At 43.3% G+C, this 23,911-nt stretch overlaps 1 protein-coding gene across 4 annotated transcripts in view; it reads right to left on the bottom strand.

Moving 5' to 3' along the window:
- Positions 1 to 1,728: 1,728 nt before the first annotated feature.
- wcd (U3 small nucleolar RNA-associated protein 18 homolog wicked) overlaps positions 1,729 to 23,911 on the bottom strand; it is a 99,927-nt gene continuing 77,744 nt past the window's right edge. For all 4 annotated transcript variants that reach the window (XM_067088957.1, XM_067088955.1, XM_067088954.1 and 1 more), the window contains 6 exons: positions 20,752 to 20,935; positions 18,997 to 19,191; positions 15,594 to 15,791; positions 13,983 to 14,151; positions 13,356 to 13,651; positions 1,729 to 1,943 (listed from right to left, as the gene is read on the bottom strand). In XM_067088957.1, coding sequence (XP_066945058.1) covers positions 1,779 to 1,943; positions 13,356 to 13,651; positions 13,983 to 14,151; positions 15,594 to 15,791; positions 18,997 to 19,191; positions 20,752 to 20,935 — 1,207 coding nt within the window. In that variant the 3' untranslated portion in view covers positions 1,729 to 1,778. The remainder of the gene's footprint in view (positions 1,944 to 13,355; positions 13,652 to 13,982; positions 14,152 to 15,593; positions 15,792 to 18,996; positions 19,192 to 20,751; positions 20,936 to 23,911) is intronic.

A 23,911-nucleotide genomic window follows, 5' to 3' on the forward strand; every position in this document is an offset into this window, starting at 1 on the left:
TATAGTGCAGTGTCAAATATTGTTAGTTAAGGTGTTTACTCTTGATTTTTAAAGGCAGTCACGAGTCAGCAGGACTAATCTACACAATCGAACATCCACTGTTCCCCATAGACAGGAAAGGGGGATGGAGACAAGGAGGCCAGGAAAGTGGGTTGAGGGAGGGATGAGGAGGGGATGGGAGAGGGAGGGATGGGATGGGGATAAAGGATGTTCAAATGCATAGTTTGATGACGCTTGGCACCACCATGTCAGTCAAGAGTAAATGCCTTAACTAAAACCATTTGACAATGCACTATATTACCAAAAATTAGTGGAAGGTATCTTGTACACTGTCACAGTACCATTTCGATGAAATAACTAGTTTGAATATTTGAGAAAAACGATGACTTGCAGTCCCCGAAATGGATAGTAGGTAGTTAGCAGATATTAGGGAATGTTAAGTGACTTGTTCCTAAGGGAATACAAACCATTACCTTGTATGAAGGAGTATATCTCAGCATGAAATAGAATGTCATTGAAACTTGGTAACAAGGTGGTTAATTGGAAGTAGGCAGGTGAGTGGGGGTAAACCTAACTTACCTGCCAGATGCAAGCACGTTTCCTTCAGCCACTGTCGAGTATAGATGTTAATATGTTCTCTCCTGCATTTTGTATGTATATGGTTCTTTGCATTTTGTTTTCATCAGGGATTGGAACAATGTAAATGTGCATGATGTAAGCAGGTGTGTAACTCCTTCTTGTCCTCTTGTGTTGGTTTTGTAGTCATCCAAGCTTCTCTGACAAAACATCACTCTTGTGTTATTAGGAGGGCATAAAACTTGGTTGGATGAATGGGTGACTGCGCTCTTACTCTTTCCTTTACTTTATATTTTCTCCTCCTAGGCTGCAGTCAGGTCAAGTATCTGTAACAATTGGGCATCTTATCTTTGGTTCAAATGTGTAACTCTGCTCTCCTGACGGATGGGGACTACTGGTAGAACTTTCACCTGAACCCCATGAATTTATAACTGGTTCATATTAGTTTCCTTCTGGCTTGTGCTACCCTAGGGCAACAGTTTGTACTCTGATGGTTATCTTAGAGTGAGAGTTCAGATACATCTCTCAATGGTTCAGGGCCCTAGCAATCTTGCACCCCTATGCCTGTTGTAAAGGAGGTTACAGGAGTTGAAGGTTCCTTGTTCATTTCATGACCGGCAGCTTGCCATTTCCTGGTGGAGATTCAACTTGCCAGGCGGTCAAGGGACTATCCTCCTACCAAAGGCGAGAGTCCCATGGGGACAAATACCTGATGTCATGGGAAAAGTGCTTGCTTTTGACAGCATTATCTTCAGTTAACTACCTCATTACCTAGTTTCTATGACTGAATCTAGGTTGAGCTTAGGAATACTACAAAAAAAGGCTCTGGTTTGTATACCTGGGAAAAATATTTTGAGATTTTCTTCTTAGTTATGGACTTTAGTTTACATTTAGGCATTTGTGTCTGTTTAAAGATAAATGGATTAAATTTTTAGTGTTCTAGCACTAAAACTTCAATCCGTTTATCTTTTAAATAGATAGTTAACTGAAGATAGTGTTGTCAAAAGCAAGCACTTTTCCCATGGCATCAGGTATTTGTTCCCATGGGACTCTCACATTTGGTAGGAGGATAGTTCACATTACTGACCAAGCTTTGTACTACGTACTGTGTTAATGTGTTTGAACTTTCGAGTACATAGGAAAGTAAAACACTTTTTGTAAAATTTAATTTATTGTTCACTAGAAATTTCAAAAAATAACAATTAATAACTTGAAAAATGTTTTAATCTGAAGAGAGTAGCAGCTCCTCCATTATCTCCTAAAGCAAGATAACCACTGTGGGAGGAAAAACTCGCACACAAAATTCTCTTCAGTTCTTTTCTGAGTCTTGGGAAATTTTCGAAAACCGTCATTGATGGGAAATGAACCTGTAAAACAAGCGAAAATTAGGTTACACAGTTAGTAGTTGTAATAATCTCTTCCGTCTATTTTTTGAAAGACACCTGCTCCTACATAAAAGTTCAAGTTTTATTATTATATAACAGATATGGCATACAAACCCATCAGTCACCAGATGCCTTGTTTGACATGGAAATATCAGTCATACTAACCTATAAATATTCAAAACAATGCACCTGCTCCATCTTGGTCAGACCTTCTGGTCTGGAGTTTTTTTGTTTTCAGAATCAATTATTTGCCCAGGTTGTTCCTGACCCATGGTACAGATTTTTCCATGTCAGAGGTTTCCAAGGGTTCCTGATCTGCTGTGTTCTTTGTTCATGAAGCAATTACCCAGGTGGTACTGAAGTACCTAAGGTTCCCATTTTACCTTACTGCTCATGTAAATCTTAGGTCCCTCTGCTGTTCTGCCTCCAGCTCTTCTTCACTACCTAGTTCTTTGGACAAGAGACAGCAGCAATATGAAGGAAGGACTGCATTTTTTTTTCTCTACTATCATGTCACTGTCTCTGTAATGCTCCCCTTTCCTTCCTGGAAAGGAATATAGAGCTTAGGCCACAGGCCAAGCACTGGGACCTATGAGGTCATTCAGCGCTGGAAAGGAAATTAAGAGTAGATAGGTTTGAAAGGTGTAACGAGGAAAACCTCACAGTTGCACTATGAAACAATTGTTAACACTTTCCTATCCAATTGACGTAATATTACGCAATATCACCGTACCCCCCGCCTTTCCTGACTGACGTAATTTTACGTAAAATTTACCGAAATTTTTCGTACATGTGGTAGGGGTAAATTTTGTTAATTTTCGGACAGTTGGTGGTTTCCATAGGCTAAAGCATACCTTGGACCGTGTAACTCAGGCATCAATATGCCAGCCAAGCAGTTCCTATACTGCGCATGCGCAAATCCATGGCACAGTAAATTTCTCACAATGAAATCAGCTGATCCTACCCACGCTTCTCTCTCGTATCTTACATTTTTTTTTTTTGTAAAATGTAGGATTACATTATTGGAAACACACTGTTTCGTACCCTCTTTTTCTATAAATTTTTCAGTTCCTGTACTGTGCATGCGCAAATCCCTGGCATAGTAAAATTCTCACAATGACATCAGCTGATCCCACCCACGCAGGCCTGGCAGGCCACACTTCTGTTAGAGACCATGCGTGCGGGGTTGGGTAAACACGTGTGGTTGTTGACATACAGTGACGTCAATAGAGAACAGTTTCCAACATGCTTTCGCTAAGTTTTTACGGTAAAACTAGCGGAAATCGCGTTAGTGCATCACATAAGAGACGTCTGGATTTTAGACAGGGCTCTGAATCTCATTTTTCATTATTATATATATCGATATTTAGAGAATTTTGTTGGCTTTCTCATAAAAAATAATTCATTCGCCTAACTGTTATAGCTTTTGAGCTACGAACGATAATGTTGACAACGGTAACATTTTTTTTCGTTTCAATCAGCTTATAATGTCAAAATGAAACTTGCCGTTACCAAAGCCATTTTTCTTGACTCTCACTTTATTCCTCAACCTTTCCTCTACATTTTTGTATATTTACAAAGTAATTTCTATGAAAAATATCCGAGCTAGGGCTCTTCAAAAAAAAATTTCTAGCGATAATTCTCACTATGTGCCAGGCAGCGCGCTCTGTTTCTTACCCTATTTTCTATCAATTTTTCACCAACTGGACTTATTCGTTTTTCATTCTTTTATATGTCGATATTTAGAGAATTTTGTTCGCTTCCTCATAAAAAATAATTCATTCGCCTAACTCTTGTAGTTTTTGAGCTACGAACAATAATGTTGACAACGGTACCCTTTTTTTCGTTGATCAACTTATAACGTCAAAATGATACTGTTGCCATTACCAAAGCCATTTTTCTTAACTCTCCCTTTATTCTTCAACTTTTCCTCTACATTTTCGTATATTCACAAAGTAATTTCTATGAAAAATAACCGAGATAGGGCTCTTCAAAAAAAGATTTTTTTGTAGCGATAATTCTCACCATACGCTGGGCAGAGCGCTCTGTTTCTTACCCTCTTTTCTATCAATTTTTTCACCAACTGGACTTATTCGTTTTTCATTGTTTTATATGTCAATATTTAGAGAATTGTGTTGGCTTTTTCATAAAAAAATAATTCATTCGCCTAACTGTTATAGCTTTTGGGCTACGAACGATAATGTTGACAATGGTAACATTTTTTTTCGTTTCGATCAACTTATAATGTCAAAATGAAACTGTTGCCGTTACCAAAGCCATTTTTCTTGACTCCCTTTACTCTTCAACTTTTCCTTTACATTTTCGTATATTTACAAAGTAATTTCTATGAAAAATAACCGAGATAGGGCTCTTCAAAAAAAAAATTTTTCTAGCGATAATTCTCACCATAGGCCGGGCAGAGCACTCTGTTTCTCACCCTCTTTTCTATCAATTTTTTCACAATCTGGACTTATTCGTTTTCCATTGTTTTCTGTCGATATTTAGGGAATTTTGTTGGCTTTCTCATAAAAAATAATTAATTCGCCTGACTTTCATAGTTTTTGGGTTACGAACGAAAATATAAAAATGCGTAAAGAATTTTTTTTTTTCGTTAAATAACTCACATTTTTTCGTATTTAGAGGGCTGGGACTCTTATTCTGACTATTCCACCATAAAATATAAACATTTAGAAAAAAAGGACAGCAAAAGGAACTTGTTCCGACACAATATACAAACCCTCGGTCCTTTACATTAGGAGATACTTTCAGGCGTAGGCTGGAAAACGGCCGTTGAACTTCAACAAGGTGGTTAGGCAGTTACTGTCCGGGAGGCGGGAGTACCGCCTGCCCGGATGTAAACATTCCAATTTGCTTTCGGCCGTCGTAGCGCACGGACGTTGTTCTTCGCTCTCTGCCTGACTGCATCTTTTCCTTTTCATCATTCTTGGTGGGAATTTTCCTGTTGTTTATTATGGATAAATCATCTAAATCCTCCTATCCCCAGCGTGTGTGTCCTGGGGTGGGAGGAAAAAAGTGTAATTCGTTTAGATCTAGAGTCGATGTGGACCCACACACACTCTGCACATCTTGCAGGGGGCGGGTGTGTTCACGCAACTCTACTTGTGATGAGTGTTGTTTGTGGTCCTCCGAGCAATGGGGCAAGTTCGAAGGGAGGAGAACTTACCGTCGTAAGCCTACCAAGGAGTCGTCCGAGGGAAATACGCCCCCGACGACCCCGTTGGTGGCCGATGTTTCAGGTTCGTTTCTTCCTCCCAGCGAACTTCCTCTTCTTGCTCCCTCTCCCTTGGGTGAGGATTCCCCCTCCCCTTCCTCTTACATTTCTTCATTTGTGGAAGGGCACGGGGGAGAGTTGGACCGCGGCATCCTCTCGGAAGTCTCTTCCCGTTCGGAGGAGTTTTCCCTTCGGGAGCGAGTGGAGACTTCTTCTATTAACCCGACTTTTGCTTCAGGTACCGGGCTCGATAGCCAGACGATGATCCCAAGCTCACCCTGGCTGCACCTGGGCCTACCTGGCTCGGCTCTGGAAGGTTTGGCTCCCATGGCCCCCCCTCCAGTCACGACCCACATGGCAGCAACAGCCACTACCACGACTGTCACCTCGAGGTTTGTCCAGATGCCGATTTCAGTTGCTTCGCATCTGGACACCCAGGTATCGGCGTCATCCGCGGGCCAGCACGCTGTTCCTCTGCCACCTGGCTTCCTGGCACCATTCTCGCGCACCGGCCCCTCCTACATGGTGACGTCATCGTACCCGTACGTGACTGTTGCTGCCCCCGTTGCTGAACATGGCCTGGCCTTGGATACGGTTCCTCGTCTGTCTCTCCAGCCCGGCCCTTCGTCTGCCTCAGTTCCCTTCCCAGCGACCTTGGCGCGGCCCGTACCAGATCTACACGCGGGAGGGGCGGTGCTTGCATCCCTGGCCCCGCCCACTTCGGTTCCTGGCTGACACGCGGCTCTCGCTGCCCAGGCAATTGCTGGTCCGAGCTCCGCCGTCTCTGCCCGGGTTGCACCTTCTGCTGTTGTGGCCCCTCCCGCTGTTCCTGTTCCTGAGTCCGCGGCCTCGCTTTCCTGGATTGGTGATCTGACTGCTTTCCTGAAGCAGATGGTGAAGAAGAAGAAGAAGAAGAGGAGGTCTAGGAAGGTGTCATCGTCGTCTTCATCGTCTGCTGCTTCTTCCTCTTCTTCTTCCGAGGCTTCGCGGCCGAAGAAGAAGAAGTCTGTCTCTCTCCCCCCTAAGAAACCTCGTACTGAGATTTCTAAGGGTCTGCCTCCTTCCACACAGAAGGCAGTGGGTTCTCTCGTTGGTTCTTCCCGATCTCCGGATCAAGGAACCGCTGTTCCGGCATCCGGGCCAGGGGCAGCGGGAGCCAAGGGCGTGCAGACCAAGGTCGGCACTCTCCCTGCTGCGCCTAAGAAACCTCCTGCTTCTAAGGCCAGCGAGACCGCCGGACTCTCGTTCGCTGAAGTTGCTCCAGTACCGGGTCTCCAAGGAGACCAGGATACCCCAGTCTGTTACGGTGGACACTTCGCTGTACGGACCAGGGCGTGGGACAAGAGAAAGAGCCAGGGCATGCAGGTGCCCCCTCCTCTTCCTTCTGGCACTCCATCTAGTGCCAGGTCAGGTTCCCGGGATAATGCTTCCAGCCCGGGGCCGAGTGCATGGAGAAACAGGGAAGAAGTCCCCTGCTCAGTCTTCCCGAGAGGCTTGGCCTCGAAGAAGTCTGGGGCGCGCGTCTGAGGACAGTGCAAGCTCGCGCCAGCCAGCCGCTGCTTCGACTCCGCCCAGTCCCCGGCCACGCCCACGCCCAGACTGGCTCAGGGAGGCGGCAATGCGCTGCTCGACTCTCGCGAGCCGCTCGCTCTCCTTGGGAGACCGTTTCACCTGGGCTGAAACGTTCTCCTCGACCTGAGGGCCCGTCATCACCGCTGGTTGGTGACCGCCTCGCCTGCTGCCTCTACTGGTTCTGCCAGTAAGGGCAGTGGGAGCGCCCGATCTTCCTCGCCTGTCCCCTCCGCTCCTTCGGTCTCCTCCAAAGGGCGTGAGTCGGAGAGGAGGAACTCTGGGGATTGTTCTCCTCAGAGTTCAACTGCATGGGGGTATGTACCTGGCTCGGTCCTTGGCTCCGACCAGGTCCCACGCCGTGTAGTTCAGGAAGATCCTCGGGGGTCTGCCGAGGTTCTCCCTCCTGCAGGGAGAGTAGTTCGGGAGGACCGCACCCTGGAAGGACTTGAAGGTCCTCTGCCCCAGGATGCGGACACCCCCGAAATACAGAGGACTTTTTCGGAGGTTATCGTGCTGATTCGTCAGCACAATGACCTCGGGGAAGGGACCACGGCTTCGTCTGTGGATTGTCCTTCGCGCCTCGAATCCCTCTGGGGACCTAAGAAGGAACCCAAGGCTTCGGTGGGGCTGCCGTGGTCCACGCTTGCCGAGGGGGTACTCGATCAAGTGAATGGTCTTGTGTCTGGGCAAGACAGTTCCCTTCGATCGAGCCGCTCGGAGAAGCTTCTTCCTCCCCCTCTACCTCGTCAGAAGCGTTTCTACTCACTGGCGGAAGGAGCGTTGCTGACTAAACAGGTTGACCCGGACCTGACTCGTCTGGATCCGGGTCTTTCGTTGCAGCAATTGTCGGCAAAGAATGTTTCTCTCTCCCAACAAGAAGCTGCAACCCTGGAAGCCACCGCCATGGCGGCCTTTCAGGCAGTCTCCTGGCTCGATCTGTGGTCCTTCACAGTATCGAAGGTAGCCGCTTCCTCAGGCGCTATCGTACCTGGGGAGGACTCTGCTTTTGGGAGACTGTGCCAGTCTGGAGGTAGGGCTATTTCCTACCTTGCCCACCAGACTGCAAACCTGTGGGCAAACTTGGTGTTAAAGCGAAGAGACGCCGTTCTCTCTCGCTTTGCCAAGTCTATAGGTCCTGAGTCGGCAACGCTCTGCTCGAATGGACCGTTGCTGGGTTCCTCCTCTCTCTTCCCTAGAGAGTTGGTGGATGCTGCGGTAGACAAACGCCGTGCCGATGAGAACGACCGGCTTGTCCACCAGGCAGTGGTTAAGACCTCCGGGTCTTCTCGTTCCACTGCAGCCAGGCCTTCGGGCCAGGCTGGCTCTTCCTCGGCCCCTAAGAAGTCCCAGTCTTCGAAGGGGTCCCGAGGAAACACCCAGCCTTCTTCTTCCTCGAAAAGGGGGGGTTACTCCCGTCCCTTTCAGCCCCCTTTCCAATCCGGTAAAGGGGGCAAGGGTAAGAAGAAGAAGGGGAAACGCTTAGGGGCAGCGTTCCCCAAAAGCTGCCAAAGGTGGGGGTGCCTGTCGAGCCACTGGGCAACGGGCAGCGACACGGGCCGAGACCTGGATAGTGGATGTCCTTCGGGAGGGATATCTCCTACCCTTCAGTCTCGGCCTCCCCTCACCTACACACTCGGTCCATCTCCAAACTTATCTTTCAGGTTCGTTGAAGGACATCGCACTACAGCAAGAAGTGCAAGCCATGCTGAGCAAGAATGCTGTAGAAGTCGTGTCGGACCAGTCTCCAGGCTTTTACAGCCGGATCTTTCTCGTAGAGAAGGCATCAGGGGGATGGAGACCAGTCATAGACCTCTCTCCCTTGAACCGTTTCCTTTGCCAGACTCGGTTCACGATGGAAACAGCACAATCGGTGCTGGCCTCCATCAGGGAGAACGACTTCATGCTTATGGTGGACTTGAGGGATGCGTATTTTCAAATACCCATCCATCTGTCCTCGCGCAAGTACCTCCGCTTCGTCCTCGGGGAGTCGTTCTTCCAATTCAGGGCACTTTGCTTCGGGCTCTCGACCGCTCCCCAGGTGTTCACGAGTGTTCTCTCGTGTCAGCTTGGGCCCACTCGCACGGGATACGCCTTCTGAGGTATCTCGACGACTGGTTAGTCCTGGCGAGCTCTCGCCGCAGTTGCTACAGGACAGGAATCGCCTCCTCGAGTTTTGCCGGATCTAGGGATCGTGGTAAATCTGGAGAAGTCAGATCTCACCCCAAAGCAGAGGACGAAATACCTGGGCATGCTGATAGACACGGCGCAGCAAAAGTCTTTCCCTCAGACTCTCGTATCAGCAAGTTCAGGGAGGCAGCACAGTTGTTCCTGTCTCGACAGGAGCAACAAGCCCGGCAATGGCAAGTCGTCATCGGTCACCTGTCGTCATTAGAAAAGCTAGTTCCTCACGGGCGTCTTCACTTGCGGTCTCTCCAGTGGAGACTAAAGGAGCTCTGGTCCCAGTCCGAGACCCCAGTCCTTCCTCATTCCTCTTTCCGAGGAAGTGAGAAAGGACCTCCACTGGTGGTTGGACGACAGGAACCTCTTAATAGGAGTATCCCTGCATACTCCCCTCCGGTTGCTTCTGTTCTCGGACGCATCGACCGAGGGATGGGGCGCACACCTGGAGGAGTTGCTGACTTCGGGAGTGTGGCACCGAGACGACAAGCACCTTCACATCAACATCCTGGAGCTCAAGGCGGCCTTCCTGGCTCTCCAGGAGTTCCGGGATCGAGTGATGGGACACTCCGTGGTATTGATGAGCGACAATACCATAGTAGTGGCATATGTCAACAAGCAGGGGGGACTGGTGTCCCATCAGCTTCATCAGTTGGCAATGCAGGTGCACGAGTGGGCAGTAGCTCACTCGGTAGAGCTGTCAGCCAGGTACATTCCAGGCAAGAGGAATGTCGTGGCGGACAAGCTCAGCCGCCAGAGCCAGGTGGTAGGGACCGAATGGGGGCGTCCAGTAATAGATCTGTTCGCCACCCGGCACAACAGAAAACTTCAGGTCTTCTGTTCGGTCGTGCCGGACCCATGGGCCGCTGCGGATGACGCATTCCAACACCCATGGGACAACCTCGACACGTACGCCTTTCCTCCATTCTGTCTGATTCGCCGGGTGATCAGCCGAGTGATGATCACCCCGAATCTCAGAATGACTCTGGTGGCACCCAAATGGCCACAGGCCAATTGGTACCCGGACCTGCTAGCTCTCCTCTCCGAGGCACCGAGAGAGATTCCCCTGGCCCAACCTTCTCGTCAACCTTACGCACAGCGTTCCACCTGGCAGTGCATTCCCTGTGTCTTCACGGCTGGAGGTTATCCACCATCTCTTGCGAGCAAGAGGCTTTTCGCGCCGCGCAGCAACAGAGATGGCAGGATACCTCAGAAGATCCTCCGCAGCGGTATACCAGGGAAAGTGGTCCGTCTTCTGTGGTTGGTGTCGTCGAAGGGGTATCTCTCCAGTCAGAGCTACTGTTCAGCAGGTCGCGGACTTCCTCGTCTTCCTTCGCCGAGAGAAGCTTCTCTCCATTTCAGCAGTAAAGGCTACCGCGCACGCACTCGGCCTAGTCTTGCGGCTGAAAGGAGTAGACATCTCTTCCTCTTTCGAGTCATGAGAAGCTTCGAACGGTCTTGCCCACCCAGGGATCTCAGGCCCCCTGCGTGGGATGTGACTCTCGTATTAAGGAGCCTGACTCGTGCACCTTACGAGCCTTTAAGAGAGTCGTCAGACAGGGATCTGACCCTCAAGACCGCTTTCTTGCTTGCCCTGGTGTCGGCGAAGAGAGTTGGCGAGCTTCACGGACTTTCCTTTGATGTAAAACACTCGAGGGGATGGGGATCAGTTACGCTCGATTTCATCCCGGATTTCGTAGCGAAGACTCAGAATCCTTCGGTCCCTGACGCACGGTTCAAGTCCTTCACGATCCCCTCCCTAGAGGACTTCGTAGATAATGATCCAGACGAGATGCTACTGTGTCCTGTTAGGGTGCTGCGGCGCTATCTGAAGAAGACTCGGCACCTCCGGCCTGAGTGTCGACGACTCTTCGTTAGCACTGGCTCGACCAAGAAAGAAGTGTCCAAGAACACCATCTCTTTTTGGCTTCGTGAGACAATAAGGAGAGCGTACTCTGCTGCAGGAGAAGACAACACCGGTACGCTTCGTCCGAGAGCTCACGAGGTCCGCAGCATTGGTCCGTCCCTCGCATTCCGGAAGAATATGTCGGTACCACAGGTACTGAAGGCAGGTGTGTGGTCCCGACAGACTACCTTCACTTCCTTCTACCTCTGGGATGTTGCACACAAGTCCTTGGACACTTTTTCCTTGGGTCCTGTGGTGGCTGCTCAACAAGTTGTGTAGCTTATCCAGCTCCCCTAACGGGACAGGTTGCATCTCGCCTATGTTGTACAGTAGGGATTGGGAGATGTTTGTTGAGTGACTGGCCTCTATTCCTTCTCCCTATCCTAAGCTCTCTTCCCACGGGCAGGGAGCGGACGTGCCGTTACAGCTGGACCGGGCGATCGAGGCAGGTAAGCACATAACGTGAGCTTCCGTTCTATTCCCTTTCAGGTTATAGAAGCAACCCCACTCCTTCCTCTTGCAAGGGGAGGAAGGAGTAAATGACTTTGAGACAAACCCAATGCTTGTATTTGCCTTATTGTCATCCGACGTCAATTCTTCCTAGCCTACTTCGCATGAACTGACGATTCCCTCTTTCGTGCAAAGGGACCCAGAAGTCTGACAATAGATCTTGCGTTTCTTACAACCCGATCTTTTGTCAGAGGCGGTTTTCCCTTCCTCGCTCTTACGACCAGGAAGGGAAGACAAGGTGGTGAACTCCAGTCAGTTCAGAGAGACTTTTCCAGATTCCTCCCTCCAATCAGTAAGTCTCCTAATGTAAAGGACCGAGGGTTTGTATGTTGTGTCGGAACAAATAACAATTTTTGAAAGTAAATTGTATTTTTCCTAACTATACAAACCCGAGGTCCTTTACAATTATGCCCACCTCATGCCACCCCTCAATCTGTACATGGGCCGAAAGGCAAATTGGAATGTTTACATCTGGGCAGGCGGTACTCCCGCCTCCCAGACAGTAACTGCCTAACCACCTTGTTGAAGTTCAACGGCCGTTTTCCAGCCTACGCCTGAAAGTATCTCCTAATGTAAAGGACCTCGGGTTTGTATAGGTAGGAAAAATACAATTTACTTTCAAAAATTGTTATGTTGTTGGCATAAAATTTCTATTTTTGCTGAATTTTCGAAATAATTATTTTTTTGCACTATCGAGCGCTCCCAGACACATTGGGACTCATGTACCCTCAGTGATGTGATAACTATACAGATAGGAAAGGGTTAAGAGAGGGTGGGTATCAAGATGGAAGAAAGACAATATGAATGGAGGTTCAGTAAAAAGAGTGAAAGGGGTTGTAGCTAGGGGCCGAAGGGATGCTGCAAAGAACCTTTAGTAATGCCTACAGTACACTCTGTGAGGTGCACTGACGGCACTACCTCCCTACGGGGACCCTTGCCTTCCTGCTCAAGTTCAATCCTTCTCATGTCATGTGGCTCACAAAGGTGGAGAATGGTCAGGTACTAGGCCAATGGCAGACGCTGGGATCTCAGCTTGCGTTACACTTGGAAGACACCAATGGTACATTTATGGATCACTTCCCCTTGTACCCTTACTTCCAATGGCCAGTAGACCAGGAAACACACTCAACACAGTTTGTAAGAGTCGCACACTCCTGACTCATGCAAAATAAACACGAAGAATATGGATCCAAGTTCAAGTGTCAAAGACCCAACACATCCTGAGCTCCTAAATGGATGAAACTCCTCACAGGAGAATCAGGTATTGCCATTCATACCACACTCAACACTAGCTAAAACGAAAGCAAACGTCATCAACAAATTACTCAATGAAAACAGCAGCAGCAGCAGTCACAGAATGGGTGATGACAACCTCCAAACTCTCATTCACTATCCTCTTACAAAGCTTTCAATGGCTGGACCAGCTTTGCCCAAGATTTGTAACTCATAAGAACATAACTTCTGCATATATAATTTTTGTTTGCATGTTAACATAATTTTTGTCAGGTCTACAAGTCTAGAAGTTTAATGGGTCTGTGGTCTGGTAAACAAAGTAGTTTACAGACACTCCTCACTTAATGACTCAGATCTGTTCCTATGATCAGGCTGTCCCTTAGCAGTATTTCAAGCATTCTGTACTGAAAAATGAGTTTGTGTGAACCATCTTTAGATATTGTTTTAATGTCATCTTAGTGCCATTTATAACATTATTAGTACATATTTAAATTATTATGTGGTAGTGTGGTAATGCATTGAAATTATGCACTTAGTGTGTTTGCTTAGCTTTCACAAGATGGAAAGGTGTGCAACCTCACAGTGAGAGTATAGTTCACCTTAAAGCAATGCTGATCATAAGCCAGGGCACCTTAATACAAGTAGGTTGTTACGTGAGGAGAGTGTGAATTAAGTTTAAGATAAAGATTATCTGTACAGCTTTTCAGAAACAAAAATTTGCCAGAATCATTACCTCAGAATCTTCAAGGCAAAGACCACTTACCAGCTTGACAGCATTAGGCTTCCTGTTTGACGCCAAGGCTAGTATTTCTGAAGACGCATTGAAACTGAGAGCAGTTACAGACGTAGTCAAGTTGGATAATACTTTGACTGGAGCTGGTTCTCTGCTTGATATCGCAGAGGAGTCGTAAATGTTAACAATGCCAGAACGAGAACCACAAGCCAAGTACTGGTTGTTTGGGGACATAGCAATGGCATCACCAGCAATGCATCCTTCATCGACGAATCTGTGTATGCACATTCTTGAAGTCATGTCCCATATACACACTTCTCCTGTTTCTGAAAAATAAGAGTAAATTGTAAAGAACTACAGTATCATTTCAGTTATAAATCACAACACCTGTGTAGTATTCTTTTAATTACACTGGCCTTCAAAGTCTTGCTTCCGTATAGATGCACATACTGTACTACCATACTGTAAAACTAAGAAATAGCCTTAGTTTATTTATTTACTATCTGCTTATGTACGAAGGTATTTATCTGTTCAGAGAATAATCTTCATTTAGTACAAGCTGATAATTTACTATAATAATACAGGTGCTACTTTTATTAGTAACTGAAGTTTATTATTATTATGTCATAATGAATACAATAAAAGAATTTAACTCACTCCCATACGTATACATCCTTGTGCCGTCAGAATTGAAGGTGGCAGAGGTGAGAGGAAATGGGGATTCCAGAATATCTATGAGAGACAGGGATGCTGTATCGTAAACAAACATCTTGCCTCTGTTGTCCAGATATATGAAAGTTTCGCCATCAGGGTTAACATACAAGTTCTGGAAGAAATTTTTTTTTTTTTAAGCGACGAGGTCAATACCAAGGAACATAATGTTCACTGATATGAGTGTAACAACTATACTATAGCTTCTGTATAATGTATGTCTTCAACATAATTCAAGAACATAATATACAAGGATGAAGGACAGGAGAAAGACTCGATATATTCATTCAAGCATTACGTCACGGCAACTGTGCATGGTACACAGCATAATAAAATGATAAAGAAACAACAAAATACAGTTGTGAGCTATAAGACCTTCAAGGCCAGGTATGTTACACGTTACCAAAGGCGATAAACACAAAAATAGAAGTGATTTCTCTTAACCATCCACTATTTAAGGATTAAAACTGCTTTCAAACTAAGAGTGGGTGGCACAAAATACTACAGACTAATGTAAAATTTGAATTAACCTATGAAAGATTCCCCCAAAACAAACAAATATACTGTAAATGAATAAGGAGAACTGAAGGCACAATGGTGAAAATCACTTGAAAGCTACATCTTGAGAGATTGCAGTAGAATGTTTACTTCATAGAGTTGCAAGGAAGAATGACTGGTAGCCGAGTCTTTCACAAAAGGACTGGGCATGAGTAGGGAGGGTATCTGGATCTTAATTGGTACCCTGATGCCACTGGCTCCATTGCACGGAGGATTTATTGGGGGGTTGTAAAGAATAAACAATATCATATTGCCATTCAGAAGCTTAGAGATAAAAAATTCCCAGTTAAATACAGCACAAAAGACCTTGCCCTACACTCTAACAAACCTTTGCAAATCTGCAGCACAGTGAAAAGAACACCCCTAAAAGCATACTGGCTGGTGTGTCAAAATTAAGTTATCATAAATTTTAGATAAACGCTACCATTAATATTTATGTTTACAGCGTACATATTTTATCTTGGTCATTGTTAATGTGCATTTTTTTATGTATATAACAGTACTCACACTTTATGTAAGATGATAAATTGTGAAGAATAATAATAGTCTAGGTCCGCACAATATGTCTTTGGCCAAGTGTTCGAGTCTCCGAACAGCCAATGAAGAATAAGAGGAATTTATTTCTGGTGATAGAAATTCATTTCTCCCTATATATAATGTGGTCCAGATTCCACAATAAACTGTAGGTCCCGTTGCTAGGTAACCAATTGGTTCTTAGCCATGTAAAATAAATCTAATCCTTCAGGCCAACACTAGGAAAGCTGTTAATCAGCTCAATGGTCTGGTTAAACTAAGGTATACTTAACTTGAACTGTGTACCCCTTGCTATTTATGTACAATTTTGTGTTAAATATGTATATACCAATGTAAAGACCACAGGTTTCTATGTTAAGAAAAATACAAATTTGTCATGTTTCTATACACTTTTTGGTGCTCCCCCATGCTTTCATGCCAAATATCAATTACAGTATATGGGAACTTGTGATCCCTGTAACTCACCTTGTCAATACTTTTCTCAAATTTCTTGTTAACACACAACTTTGTTTCTTTTGATGTTTCCATATCATAAACAAAGAAGTGGCTGTGTGCCTCCGATCCAACAACAAACTTCCTGCCATCTCTCAGGAAGCGAGCACAGGTGACAGGATAACTCGGCAAGCGGACAGAATGAATTCGATGGTTATTGTTGCCGTCAACCTACGGACAGATGTATTTGCTTAAAAAATTAAAACATCTAAAATAAATTTCAAGTTCCATAAACACAAAACCTCTTATTATTTTACTTGAGCGCAAAGGTCAGTGGCCTTATCTACACCAGGGCCAAAGAAAGCACCAGACAGGATGCCTAACTGTGCAATTTAGAGATTACTAATTTCAATAGCCCCCTTGGGGAGGTACCGCCATCAGTGCACCTGATGCAGTGCCCTGTGGGCATTACTTAAGGTTCTTTGCAGCATCTCTTCGGCCCCTAGCTGCAACCCCTTTCATTCCTTTGGTGTACCTCCATTCATACTCTCTTCCTTCCATCTTATTTTCCTCAACCCTCTCCTAACAATTGTTTCAATAGTACAGCTGTGTGGTTTTCCTCCTGCGACACTTTCAAAATCTTTTTACTCTCAATTTCCCTTTCAACACTGAATGACTTCATAGGTCCTACTGTTTAACAGGGTACAAGTGAGAAAAAGTGGACTGGTGGGTATTATGAGTTTACCTGATATGAGGAGGATCTCTCCCTGTGTTCAATATAACACTAATTTACTCCACTTCAAAGTATAGAATTGGAATTGGAACATACAACTATGAGGTCATTCAGTGCTGCAAGGGATATTGAGTAAAAAAGGGATTTTGACAACAGAAAAATCTATTTCTGGGGGAAGACCTGTGTCACCCAGTGAAATGGTTCCAATAGCACACATTTCTAGGTATAAATATTGCTAAATATAGAGAAAAAGCTATCCATAATGCTAGGGTTACTACCCTGGATCGATCACCACAATGGTGTCGGTATGCACTAAGGGGCAGTGGTAGCCACTATCACAGATGCTTTGCCCAATAGATCTCTCTGTTCTCAAAGCCCCCATCATGGGAGAGCTGTTCTACCTACTACCTTCCGCTCGCTACTACTACTACTCGTGCCCACCATCTTCATCCCAAAATTAGCACCCTCCAAGCTTGTTATGCTATCCAGGTGGGAAAGGAAGTATAGGGATGGGTCACTGGGTGACACAGGTGCTAATTTTGGGATGAAGATGGCGGGCGCGAGTAGTAGTAGTAGCGAGCGGAAGGTAGTAGGTAGAACGGCTCTCCCATGATGGGGGCTTTGAGAACGGAGAGATCTATTGGGCAAAGCATCTGTGATAGTGGCTACCACTAAAATTAGTGCATACCGACACCATTGTGGTGATCGATCCAGGGTAGTAACCCTGGCATTATGGATAGCTTTTTCTCTGGTATATTTAGCAGTATTTATACCTATAAATGTGTGCTGTTGGAACCATTTCACTGTTGGATAGGTATAACAGGAGGAAAGCCTCGCAGTTGCACTATGTAGCAATTGTTAGAAGATGATGGAAAGTAAGATGGAAGAAAGAGAATATGAAAGGAGGTACAGTAAAAGGAATGAAAGGGATTGCAGCTAGGGGGGCGAAGGGATGCTGCAAAGAACTTTTAAGTAATGCCTACAGTGCACTGATGTACTACCCACCTTTAAAGTATGGGGTGCAGTGTCAGATTAGACACTAAGTCATCAGCAGTAAAAAAAAAAAGTCTGAAATCACCTTTGTGCTTAAAAGGGAAACTTACATGCTATATAAAGATGTGTTATGAGAAGCTGAAGCAAACATGATAACAACTGCCAACATGGTATTTACATTTCCTCAAAAAATCATAGTACAAACTTTATGCACAAAATGTGGAAAACAGATGAAAGGTAACTGCACTAAAATCTTTATCCAGGAAGCAAAGTAGGCCTAGGAATACTCACTTCTCAGAGAATATGATTTAAAACCTCTTCCTTATTAGTGACACTACGTTGTACAAGCCAATACAATATAGATATAGTAGCACACATAAAAATCTGTTGAACATGGTATACAAATTATTGTTTCAATAAATCATCATCATACAGCTGGATTTCATTGGAAGCTCAATTGTACTTTACAACTCTATATGAATAGTTTACTCTATACCCTACTTTGCTGGACCCACATCTTGCTTTTGAATTCAATTGTGAACTTTTGAGATCCTTTGGATTTTATCGAATTGTACAATAACTGAATAATAAAACACTATATCAGGTAAACCTACTTATAGAATTTAACCCAAACTCAGTTGCATCCACTTGTACAAAGGGGCAATCAGTAATTTAATAATGTACACAGCTGTGAATAACTGTGGGTTTTCCCTTCACCAAACACTTTGTAACCAAGACTCCTTATTCCAGAAAAGACAGTTACCTCTTCCATACCTTGCTATCACTGTCCTTCCGTCTTATACCCAAGGGGATAAACATTCTATCCCTCCTCCTCTTACCTGTCCATGCATATGGGCCACCAGCTCTGTCCGATCTCAAAGAACTCTATTTCTTGCTGGCTGTGGCAAGACATTACTCAAGTTTATTTTTCTGTAGGGGATCTGAATAAAAAACCTGTGCCGTACCTTCCTCTTTGGCTTTTACATACAGTATAACTTGCAGGTACCTGTCACCCTTAGAGAGGGCACTTGGCACTGTCAAAGCCATTTGTTAAGTTTTATCTTTCATGATGTTACCTCTTTGTTCACTTGGGTAAAGAGTTGGTTGAGTAGTAGTTTCCTACTTATACAGGGGAGTTGGCCTAATATATGCATGAGAATTTTCTCCTCTTAAACATTTCACTTTGCACACCTCAACGTGGTCCACACAGTGGAAGGCTACTTTATGACTGATTATGAAATTTAGGTCTTGCAGGGTACTTTATGGTGAATTGGTTTGTACTAAAACTTACTTTGCTATATAAACATTTTTTTCTTGTTTGTCACTGTTTATGTATTTCTGTTACCTCATTATGCACTGCTCTTTCATTGTCATACATGGTTCTCTTCAGTGGAGGCTTCATTTATTAGGTCAACAACCTTTTAACCTATTTCATGTGAATGTTTTACATAAGAACAATGAACATATTCTCAACTTATCTTACTGACATACCTACAATCAATATTTCAAAAAAACTCTTACGCTACTTGGACTCCATGCTTATAAAACTTCTGTTCAATGACTAAAATCATCATGAATGTTTTACATTTGGTTTCACTTTCCTTCTTTTTTCAATTTCCCAAACCACATCCATCCACTATAAAATGCTTAAATTTAAACCAGTGAAGAAGAATGATGATGAGAGAATACATAAAAAATACAACTGCTAACCTGAAATAGAGACGCTGATCCTAAGTGTCTTAGTGATCCTGCAACTATTGCCACTTGAAGGTCTGGGTTGAAATCAACTGCCTGAATTAATGCTCCTTCAGTATGTGAGCTGTTTAGATCCAACATCTGTTTGTACTCTAATGTTCTCCTGGGGAGCTGCACTGATGATTTCCCAGATAAATAATTACCAGTTTTCTGAAATAAGAAAAGACAATTATATATAAGAGAGTGACTTAAGTTACACAGGTAAATATGAGAGGATCAAAAAAAGAATGGATAACAATTAAACAGCAAGAAGCAATACAGCTTAAAGCCAAAAGGATACAATTACTTTCTTTGGGGAAAAGAATCCAAATTTTCACAATAAATTTTACTATTTGGATACTTACTGTTAAAGATAGCTTATATCTCCTCCCCTATCTTTAAGAGAAGGTAAGATTCACCCCAAATAAAGATGACTACTGGGTTAGAAATGCTTATAGACAAGGTTGATGTAATACTGTAATGAAAATAATATTGCTCCTATATGATATGCAAACCATCGGTCCTTTACATTTGGAATTACTTACAGGGAAGCTAGAAATAATTCCTAATGTAAAGGACCTCAGGTATGTATAGTTAGGAAAAATACAATTTACTTTAAAAAACTGATATCTGGTACTATGAGTACTGAATTAACCTGCATCAAAGGTCAGGATTTGGTAAATGACTTATCTCCAAAACAACTGGCAAAGAGGAACTAGAGTAGAACTCTGGTCCTCAACCGTACCAAAACTCGACATAATCGGATTTTGACGCGAAATGTTGAGCAAATTTTGCGTCAGAGCTCGAACAACAAACCGGAATCCGACCCGATGAATCATTTGATGTTTGCAAAAAAAAGAAAAAAAAAAGTTTCGGTCAGCCGCCGCTAGTTGGCGTTGTTGGTGGCGTTCTTCCCATGCATATTTAAAAGCATTTAAAACTCGCACACGCTGCTGCGGTTGTTTTGAGAAGTACACGCTTGCACAGGTATATCATCATTTTTTTTTGCTTTCTGCACTGAATTTTCATCCAATCATGGGTCCCAATATGTTTAGGGTATCATAATATTTACTGAAAGATGTTTTACAGTGATTTTGTACACTATTCCAGTAGACTCTGTATGAAAGTTACCAAAAATACTGAACGTAAACAACATTTACGTGATTAGTACCGCGATACGGTTTTGGTTTGTTTACATCTGCTCATGCCACAAGCTGCCGAGTGCCGACGTAACTTACGAAATTTTTCTTAATTTTATAACATATATACAGTAATTCGGTTTATAAATATTATTAATTTACTGTAATAATCAGGCTTGTTTTTCAATGTTATTATTATTAACAACAGTTTTGTGTGTACCCGTTACAGTACATTCTGGTAGTGCCTATAGGCTACCTAGCCTAGCCTATGGCGCTCGGTCTACCATCGGTAATATGGCCGCATTGGTCGTAGTTCAATTTTTTTGATACAGTATGCATATAAAAATGTAAAAAGTGCTTCTGATACAGTAAGTTATTTAACTCTGAACTTATTTAATTGTAATTTGTGTAATGTTTTGTACAAAAAGGCAAGGTTGGGGTAATGACTGGTGGTCAGGAATGGATTAATCCATTTTCAGTTATTTCTTATGGGAAAAATTGATTCAGAATTCGACTAAACTGAATCTTGATGCTTCATCTGGAACGGATTAGCGTCGAGGACCAGGGCTCTACTGTACTCATTTGCACTTACCCTGACCAAGTCATTCTCTTCATCTTCATCCTTTGGTTTATTATCTAAATCTGCCCAGTCAGGAGTTCCCCCGATCACATTGGTGAACTTTTCGCGTAACTCACTCTCGTATTTCTTCTCTGACGTTTCTTTGATGCCTCGCTTTCCTCGTGACCGAACCATGTTGGCTACAGCATCCTTTACCCTGGAAGATGAATAAACCCTTAAGGCACAGCATAATTTATCAATGTGCAGCACCCCAGACCGGGGAAACTTTGAGGTCGGCATAATTTATCAATGTGCAGCACCCCAGACCGGGGAAACTCTGAGGTTGGCAAAATAAAAAAAAATCACATCAATGGAAAGAGAATGACACGTACATTCACACTGTATAAATAAAAAATTCTAAAAAATTTTCCCTACCTTCCACGAGAAGTTGAAAATGACTATTTACAACCCCTTGTGGGGCCTCATTTACAAGACAATCGTAAATTTTATCAACTTATATATGTTTTTTCTGATAAATTTATTGTATTTTGTAAAATTATTATTACTACTCACACAATATCAAAACAGATAAGAAATAAAAGCAGTAAAAATTTTTTTTGCATATTTTTTGAAAAATATTTACATAAATTTACGAGAAGGAAGATTCAGTAACTTTTTTTTACTTTTACATGCTTTTTCTAATATTTCTTTGCAATTTTCTTTGTAAAATTACGTTTACAACTGACATATTATCGTAAAAGACAAAAACAAAAAACAACAGTAACCCCTTCATATACTGTATTTACAAGCAAATTTACAAAAAGACTCATGTGAGAGAGAGATGCAGCACTTTCCCCCTTCAAGTCACAAGCATTACTGATGGCTGGAAAGATGGCTGTGGCAACACTGGTACGACTCTCAGGTCAGTATAAAAGTTGCCATCAGTGAATTTATAGCATAAAGAAGTATTGGCTATTGGCACCTCTCTCTCGCCCCATTCTTACCAGATCAGTGTTGTGTAATATTGTTTCACACTCAGGCTCAATCCGTCCATCTCCACAATCCTGTTTTACTTCACACTCAGGCTCAATCTGTCCCTTAAGGGTTAATGTTCAAAACAATGCAGAAAAAAAGAAATGCATAAGAGAATCAAATACGATATACAAGTCCCATCTCTAGTCATTCAGGTTCTGAAAATGGTTGACTTCGTATCATTACGTTAACAAAAATCCCCCATAGGTGGGTAGTGCAGCTCATGAGGTGCACTACAGGCATTACTTAAGGTTATTTGCAGTGTTCCTTTGGCCACTAGCTACAACCCTTGTCATTCCTTTTACTATAACTGCTCATACTCCCTGTCTTTCATCTTACTTTCCACCCTCTCCTAACAATTGTTTCACAGTGCAATTGCTTTGAGGTTTTCTTCCTGTTACACCTTTAAACCTTTCAAATCTCAATTTCCCTTTCAGTGCTCAATGGCCTCATGGGTCTCAGTGCTTGCTTTGGCTTTGGCCTAAATTTCATATTCCATTCCATTCTGCAACAAAAATCAATTGAACGTTTCCAGATCCCAAATTGCTCATTAAATAATGCAGTGTTATGGTACCACAAGATGACTACAAATAAGACTTAGTTCATAAGAATTGGGACTTGAAATATGACTCAGTTTATAGAACGTGTTCAAGACCATGGGAAATTTGAAACAGAAGCACAGGATTTCAATTTCAGAACATTCCTGAAGATGCCCTTACATGAGTATGACTGAATGGTAACAAGTCCACTGTGCAATGGATCTAGTACCCATTTCAGAAAAGTGCATTAAATGATCTAAGACTGCAAATCAGGTAGAATAAGATTTCGGTAATAAAAAGGCGGTGAAGAAGTTTACCCACATCAATAGTAAAAAAAGATGGCAAACCAAATGAAGTTTCATCATTAAATTTTTAAAAACATCTTGGATCTTCCCTGTACTGGAGTAGCGCTATCTGTGCACCTCATGTAGTGTACTGTAGGCATTACGTAAGGTTCTTTGCAGTGTCCTTCTGACCCCTAGCTGCAATCCCTTTCATTCCTTTTACTGTACCTCTGCTCATTTTTTCTTTACTCCATCTTACTTTCTGGCCTCGCCTAACAACTGTTTCATATTGCAACTGCGAGGTTTTCCTCCTGTTACTTACACCTTCAGGCCTTTTTGGTGTGAATTTCCCTTTCAGCACTGAATGACCCCAAGGGCCCCAGCACCTGGCCTTTGGCCTACATTTTATATTCCAGTTCTTAAATCATCTTGGGTGGATGCTGCAAAGCTAGTCTTGTCCAATCACTAAGGTTACGTACTCCAGATTTTTTGTTATACCTCTGATGGAACACTGTTCTTCTGTCTAGATATCTGCAGCTTCCAGGGAACTTTTGATTTTAAGTAACATTTTCACTAACACTCTTAACACCAACAATACTAGTTAAAAATTCTCAGAGTAGCTCGAGTCCTAGAATGAAGAAACAAATCCACAGATATGTAACTGTACAAATATACTAAAACACAAATAAAACTATACAGAGAGCTTTCAAAAAAGCTCTGTATAGTTTTGTATTTATTTTTGAGTATATTTGTAGTTACATAACTGTGGATTTGTTTCTCCAACAATATTAGTATTGTTCAGACCAATGCTGAAAGGTATCTTGTTTGGTGATCTTTAACAAGTCCCATGTCAACATGGAACTTCTATTAGTAGCCCTGAAAACTGTGTGATACACTTTTCACAGAACATCGTTCACATTCAGTTGAGGTGACATGCTGTGACACTTCCAAAGTGCCAGAAGTCTTTCATCTCTCTCAATAATAAAGTACAATCTTACTAAAGTACAAAAACTAGTTTTTCACTTCTATTCTCTTTTTTCCAGCATGAAGTATTAGTGAATTGATTTCTCCTCAATTTTAATTTTTGTTCTTTTTTCCTCATTTGACACAGATGAGAATTGTAATAAATATATAAAAGCTTGCTCTGCAAGTTAATAATCATCTGGGCCTCTTCCATAAGTTATGTTTAGTCATTTTGAATAAGAATTATAATTTCAAGAATGAACTCAAAAAATGGTACTAAAAAAAGGACAGGAAAGGGCAAAACTGAACAAAGAATGACCATAGAGTTTGAGTGGAGCTCCTAGCACACAAACCAGCTCTGCAGGGCAGTTTAAG

The sequence above is a fragment of the Macrobrachium rosenbergii genome, chromosome 45, assembly GCF_040412425.1.
Source record: "Macrobrachium rosenbergii isolate ZJJX-2024 chromosome 45, ASM4041242v1, whole genome shotgun sequence".
NCBI lineage: Eukaryota > Metazoa > Arthropoda > Malacostraca > Decapoda > Palaemonidae > Macrobrachium > Macrobrachium rosenbergii.